Source organism: Lolium perenne, chromosome 6 (assembly GCF_019359855.2).
Source record: "Lolium perenne isolate Kyuss_39 chromosome 6, Kyuss_2.0, whole genome shotgun sequence".
In the NCBI taxonomy this organism is placed as follows: Eukaryota; Viridiplantae; Streptophyta; class Magnoliopsida; order Poales; family Poaceae; genus Lolium; species Lolium perenne.
The window spans coordinates 62,704,808-62,712,108 of record NC_067249.2 but is presented as its reverse complement, the minus strand read 5'-3'; the positions used below and the strand labels follow the sequence as shown (position 1 = coordinate 62,712,108).

The window sequence follows — 7,301 nt, the reverse complement described above, 5'->3', positions numbered from 1 at the left end:
ATCTTTTTATTCTCCGCAAACCCTGACATCTTCAGTTTGTATCTTAATGGTTGGGATCAGACAAGAAACTGATGCAGCTAATAGCGTAATACTAACAATTGTTAATTATGTGATGGTCGAGTCAACAGCTTATTGTTACTAAAACTTTCAGAACAGGTATATGTCTTGAACAAAATCTTAGTGAATCATGATTTGGTTTAAGAAATTAAGGGCATGAATTTCTACACTCGTTGCAGCAGCTCACATGAAGTAGTCGAACCTGAAGAATGTGAAGCTGGATGTGGTTGGAGCCTGTCTCTGCGTGACATCCAGGGCGAGCGTGGGTGCCCACGGGCGCCTATCCACGCGTTCGGGGACACCCGTGGATGCTATGGCGGTGCCAGAGTGTTGCGGCGCGCACTACACCATAACACTACAATCCTGACCAACGTCTGTTGGAAAAAATCAGTATAGATATCGAACCGTCGGTCGGAAAAAGTACTATCAAACTGTTGGTCAGAAATTGCTATGTACATGGACCGATGATCGGTCGGAAATGTAAAAAGTACTTGTACATGGACCGACTCTAACCGCATCAGCCAGCTGAAATTCGTCATAAATTACACCCATTTTTGGAGCAGAGACCGGCCGAGAATTAAAAACAGGACGCCACGAGTCCAAAAAAAAAATGCATTCTTCGATTCAGGGATACGGAGTACAGTAGTAGTAGCTTGCTTAATCGCGAGCCAGAACTTATTTTTAAAAAAAACTCCCACAAAAAAATGTGATACGCCATAGCAACAGAGGAGCTTATTTTAATAAACCTTGTCGTTGACAGATCACCTTTTAATGTGATACATACATCAAAGGACACTAAACTTAAAAGATTGGTTGCAGTTGGGTCCTTCTCCACCCATCTTGCTCGCACAAGAGAAAGAGAAAGGTTTTCATACACGGCCACCCACACAGTCGCTCATTTCAGAAATATCGTCGCTCATTTCGGGAGATGTTTATGTGAATATATTAGAACAAATATTCATGTTTTTCAAAAATAAATTTTCATCTATTTACTAAACCTCTATTACAAAAATAAACTCGTAACTAAAGAAAATTTTAAAAAGTAAATTTAAAAGTGGAATAAAGATTGGAAAAGAGGAAAAAAATAAAAATATATGTCGAAAAGTATAGCAGGAAGGTAAACAAGTTCGTCGTTTCGGGAGACGGGCCTCACTGGATCATGTCTTTTTTTTTTTGAAAAGCATCAAACAAATTCACAAAAAATACCTACATGTAGCAAAAAAAAAAAAAAACACTACAAGTACGGAAAGTTTCAATGGAAAATATTTTGTAATTTGGGCGCAGCATAAAGGACAAATTTGATAAATTTTGATCGATTCACTGATCACACAGTTCATAGCCCATATATGAAAATTAAAACAGCTCTACGGAAGTTCTAACAGAATGTTGCAACTTCTAAGTGAAGTTGCGTGAGCCAACAAGTCTAGCATGTCGATGTAGCCCTGCTTGCAAACTTAGCATCCCGCTTCTTCAATCTTCCCAATTCAAGATCTACAGTTCGAAATAACTGTGCTACCCAGTAGTGAGCGGCACAGATGTTTCTTCTTCTGTGATTTTGCCCTTAGGAGCCCAATGATGCAGCTTAATGAACATATATAACTTCAGTTGCTTAAGTAGCTCATACACAGATCAACTGGACGAACTGCTTAGCTGCAAAACAGATATTGATGCAATTAGCTACCCTGGATAAGCTGGTTTTGTAAATCTAGAAGAACAAGATTAACACCGACTATCACTTTCTTCTAGGTGGCGTATCAGAGAACTTATTCCTAGTTTCTCACCCTGCCTTCTAAATCTGGAATCGTTGAGATTGGTAGGCTAAACATATTACGATGCGACGCTAATCCCAAGCTTTCAACAGCCTACAGACCTACAAGTCTATAACATACAATTGAGACAAACAATGAATGCAAAATCTAGCTGCTTTCATCTGCATCAATTGTCTACTAGAAGAGGGGTCGTCAGTGATATACTGCTGGGATCAATACGCCTCTTAGCAATTACACTACAAGCTATTTTCTACGCATGATGAACAATAAAACTTATGTAAACATGCTTCCAAAAGCAAAAAAGAAATAAATTACTTTACGTTGGACAATTTAGAAATCTTACTGATCGCTACAAATATTTTTTCAAGATAATAAACACAACATATATCCTTTGCTCAAGTTCAAGTATACAATATCATGTCAGGATATATAACAAGGCCATAAAAGATAAATTTTGCAAAAACTTGCTTGTGCGGGAGGGCAGCCACATCTTGATTTGCAGAACATTAACTTCAGTTCTTGACGCTTGGTACAATTAAATTAACAGAATAACATTTCACTCCCTCAGATGACAAAGATAGCAGTATAAAATATGGCTTAACGATAAAGATCTTTAGAAATAGAATTTAATCCTCCTAGTCAAGCTACCATGAGTCGAAGGCTCACCTTGTTGTGCACCAAAGAACGAGGCCACGGCATGATATATGGATGGGATGCAGCACCAAGGACACGACCAAGCTTATTCAGGACCCCTGTTTCCAGGCAGAAGGATAGGAACCAGAAAGTTGGATGATGATGCTGCCACCTCCCACAATGAACAGACAAATAGATAAAACCGTCGATAATCGCCACAGCATTCAGTTGAACTCTAGCATTATCATCATCGATGTGACACTGAACGATCTCAGCAAGCTCCTGCATCGGAAGTGACTTATCCAGCATCCATCTCTCAACACCATCGCCATCAGCTCTCCAGAACCAAACATCAAGCGGGCGTTGGGCTTGGACTTCCAGCGGTACGCATGCCATACATAGCCTTCCATCCTTGGTCTCACCAGCCTTCCATGTTGTATTCGCTCTCCGCGGCGGCAGATGAATTCGGGAGAAGTGCATCGTAGCGGTGTTGAGCACACGGGCGTCATTTGGCACTCCAGTGGTCCAATAGATGCAACCATTCACCATGGTGCCGTTCTCAGGCCAGAACCCGTTGATGCGTACCCATGGAAAATTCTGCCACTTGCTGGTGTCCGATGATAAGACAAGAGCTCGCGCCCCAATTTCGCCGTGCCGGACACACACAAGGCGGAATGACCGGTGGTCTTCTTCTGAGGGCAGGATGTGGAAATCAAAATACAAGCCATCGGGATCGAAGTCCTCGCGCGGCGGCAGGGGAAACAGATCCATGGTACGCGTGAGCGGGTTGTAGACGGCCATCTGGTCGGCGCTCCAGTTGCCGAGAACAAGGAATCCGTCGCGGCAGTCGTGGATTGACCACCCGCGGAATGCATCATCGTCATCTGGGAGGCGGGTGAGGAAGAAATCGGCCCCACGGAGGACAGCCCCAAGGTCTGGGTCGGAGCGGCGGCGGAGAGGTAGGAAGTTAGGGATAAGGGTGAGTTCTTGGTTGTCGATAAAGTGACCTAGGACTGGGGAGCAGTGGAGGGCGCGGAAGCGGCGGCGGAAGGCGGGGGACGAACGAACGGCATCGAGGAAGGTGTGGCAAGTGAAGGCGGCGCGGACGAGGCTGGGGAGAGAGGGGAGGCGGACGAAGATCTCGTGCAGAATGTCTTGGTCAAGGCCGCTTATGGTGGTAGGAGGTAGTGATGGGGATTTCTTCTTCTTCTTCTTCGCCGCCGGCGAGTGTTGCTGAGATGCCATAGCCTTCCGCCGTTCCGTTCCGTGTCAAAGCAAGCAGGAGATAAAAGGGACAGTAAATTTTGGGCCATAGATCTAAGGAGGAAAAAGAACAAAAGGCTGGCCTTATTGGGCCGGCCTACTAGGGGAGATATTTACATGCTGTGTGTCCAAAATTATCATCTTCATCGGTGGTTTGGGAATTGGGATAATAAGCTGTAATGTCTGGAATGTTGCGCTTTATTGTTTGTCGGAATGTAAAATAGGACTTCGTTTGCTCATTCCGCTAGCAACGCGGCGATCTAAATAGACGATATCCGTTCGTTTTTTGGGTGGCTGCATGTACATCTGGACAGCGGTTCACGTCCGCGTGTGCGTTTGGGTCGTACACTGCGTTCAATGCGGCGACCTAAAAAACCGCCACGTGGTTCATCTTCAACGCGCAGCGCTGCGTCATGGCAGGCCTCGACGGAACATCAATGGCGGGCGGGAGAACGCGCGGAAAAGTTCCCGCGCGCACCAGGGTTCCGGCAGACTGAGGAGGAGAAGGAGCGGCAGGACGCGCGTTGGCTCGCCGACGACGAGGCCATCCGTGTCACGGCCGAGGGGGCGGCGAAGAAGGAAGAGGGCGCGGAGCTGGTGGAGGCGGCCGCAGACGGCTGGTACGAGGCCGCGGAGGAGGTGGAGCCCGCCGCGGAGGAGGAGCGCGTCGACGCGGAGGACTACTTCGACGTCCTCGCGGTGGCGAACATCAACGCCGCCCTCGAGGAGCGTCTCGCCGACCTCACTCGCGTGACGAAGGAGCACGAGGCCACATGGCGGGCCGGCCGCCGTCGTTTAAGCGACCTCCTCGGCCAGAAGAACCAGCTCCTCGCTATGCGAGCAGCCCGCCAACTCATACAGCTGCCCTCGCCCGAGCGGCGCGCCTGGAAGGATGCTGCGTCGGTGGAGCGCGGCCGCCAAGAGCACATGCGTCGCCGGGAGGACAACCACGAGGCACAAGCCGCCAGCCGCGTCCGCCTGGAGACACGGACCGCTGTGGAATGCTCCGACTCGCAGGAACTCGAGTTGTGCGGGAAGCGAATGGTGCCGCCGCAGGAGGCGGAGCGCGAGCGCGCCCAAGCTGCAAGAGGGCCACAGCCAAGCCACCCAGCTGGGACTCGCCGCGGGCCCCGTACGTAGCTAGACTAGCAGTAGTAGGTAGATTTAAGAAATATGTAACATGTAATTTTTAATGGAAAAATATGCTATCTCCCTATGACACGCGGGCCAGGGGCAGACAAGGGGCGGACGCGAGCGGCCAGCGATCGACATCCGTGGCCATGCAAACTCGGCCCAGATTTGGACCAGGTTTGGGTCGTCCTGGACACCGCGACCACCCCTTTTTGGGATGGGTCCGCGTGCTGGACCGGGTTTTTGTCCAATTCAACCCATCCGGACGCACGGACGCGAGACGGGTCGCCGTGTTGGAGATGGCCTCAAGTCTCGATTCATTTGTCCCTAGGCACTAGGCAGCAGCACTGAGGAGGAATCGAAGCGGTGAAGGCAGGGCTACAGCAAATAATGCATCACCGGCCCTACTCCAAGGTGCACTGCAAAAAAAGTCAGAAATGTGTTGCATGAGAAGTCAGGGCATCTCCAACGTGGCGACCCAAATCGCGCCCGCGCGTCCGGGTGGATCGAACCGGACAAATCCGCGACCCAACGCGGCCACGCATCGCAAATGCGGATGGCCGCGGGTGTCCGGGACGACCCAAACCCGGCCCAAATCTGGGCCACGTTTGCGTGGCCGCGGATGGCACGCGGCGTCCTTGCGTGTCCGCCTGGTCCGCGTGGCTGGCCCACTTGTCGGTGCCCTAGTCCTATTAAATGTGGACTAGGGAGGGGGGATGTACCTATCCAGACCCCACTTTCCACTCCGGCCGCACGCACGAGCTCGACCTTCCGCGCCGCCATGGCCCCGAAGCGGGAGTTCGAGCCGTCCGCCAACGACCACGAGGCCGGCCGCAACCGGCGAACCGCGCCGACGGCATTCGAGATGGGGCCGCCAGCTACTCCCATCCGCGACCGGATCTACGTCACCGTAGAGGTGGCGCAGATGTTCTGGGATGCCGACGCCCCAATGCCGTGGGGTGACGTGCACCTCCATCACGGCTGGTGATACGTCTCCGACGTATCGATAATTTCTTATGTTCCATGCCACATTATTGATGATATCTACATGTTTTATGCATACTTTATGTCATATTTATGCATTTTCCGGAACTAACCTATTGACGAGATGCCGAAGGGCCTGTTGTTGTTTTCTGCTGTTTTTGGTTTCAGAAATCCTAGTAAGGAAATATTCTCGGAATCGGACGAAATCAACGCCCAGCATCTTAGGATCACGCGAAGCTTCCAGAACACCCGAGAGAGGCCAGAGGGGGGCCACAGGCCCACCACACATGACCCTGGCGCGGCCAAGGGGGGGTCCGCGCCCCCCTAGTGTGTCGTCGCCTCGTTGACCTTCTGACGCCGCCTCTTCGCCTATAAGAAGCCCCTCGACATAAATCTTCGATACGGAAAAGCCACGGTACGAGAAACCATCCAGAGCCGCCGCCATCGCGAAGCCAAGATCTGGGGGACAGGAGTCTCTGTTCCGGCACGCCGCCGGGACGGGGAAGTGCCCCCCGGAAGGCTTCTCCATCGACACCGCTGCCATCTCCACCGCCATCTTCATCAACGCTGCTGTCTCCCATGAGGAGGGAGTAGTTCTCCATCGAGGCTCGGGGCTGTACCGGTAGCTATGTGGTTAATCTCTCTCCTATGTACTTCAATACAATAATCTCATGAGCTGCCTTACATGATTGAGATTCATATGATGATGCTTGTAATCTAGATGTCATTATGCTAGTCAAGTGGATTTTACTTATGTGATCTCCGGAGACTCCTTGTCCCACGTGTGTAAAGGTGACAATGTGTGCACCGTGTGGGTCTCTTAGGCTATATTTCACGGAATACTTATTCACTGTTATGAATGGCATAGTGAAGTGCTTATTTATATCCCTTTATGATTGCAATGTGTTTTGTATCATAATTTATCTGTGTGCTACTCTAGTGATGTTATTAAAGTAGTCTATTTCTCCTGCACGGTGTAATGGTGACAGTGTGTGCATCGTGTAGTACTTGGCGTAGGTTATGATTGTGATCTCTTGTAGATTATGAAGTTAACTATTACTATGATGGTATTGATGTGATCTATGCCTCCTTTAGTAGCGTGAAGGTGACAGTGTGCATGCTATGTTAGTACTTGGTTTGGTTATGTTGATCTGTCATGCACTCTAAGGTTATTTAAATATGAACATCGAATATTGTGGAGCTTGTTAACTCCGGCATTGAGGGTTCGTGTAATCCTACACAGTTAGTGGTGTTCATCATCCAACAAGAGGGTGTAGAGTCTAGCATCTATTTATTTATTCTGTTATGTGATCAATGTTGAGAGTGTCCACTAGTGAAAGTATAATCCCTAGGCCTTGTTCCTAATTACTGCTATCGCTGCTTGTTTACTGTTCTACTGCATTTGTACTGCCTGCAATATTACCACCATCAACCACACGCCAGCAAGCACTTTTCTGGCGCCGT

General features: G+C 49.5%; 1 protein-coding gene across 1 annotated transcript; it reads right to left on the bottom strand.

Annotated features, from left to right (window-relative positions):
- Positions 1 to 1,354: 1,354 nt before the first annotated feature.
- LOC127308166 (uncharacterized) lies at positions 1,355 to 3,755 on the bottom strand. The gene is made up of 2 exons (XM_051338937.2): positions 2,493 to 3,755; positions 1,355 to 1,707 (listed from the first exon to the last, which is right to left on the bottom strand). The coding sequence occupies exons 1-2, from the start codon at positions 3,702 to 3,704 to the stop codon at positions 1,687 to 1,689; spliced, it is 1,233 nt and encodes a 410-aa protein (XP_051194897.1). The 5' UTR covers positions 3,705 to 3,755; the 3' UTR covers positions 1,355 to 1,686.
- Between the last annotated feature and the right edge of the window lie 3,546 nt (positions 3,756 to 7,301).

Excerpts from the sequence above, each read along its gene's own strand:
- LOC127308166 (XM_051338937.2), bottom strand. The coding sequence starts at position 3,704 with ATGGCATCTCAGCAACACTCGCCGGCGGCGAAGAAGAAGAAGAAGAAA. Across the intron at positions 1,708-2,492 it reads GTTCTTTGGTGCACAACAAG|CTAAGCAGTTCGTCCAGTTG; the intron begins GTGAGCCTTCGA and ends TCTGTTTTGCAG.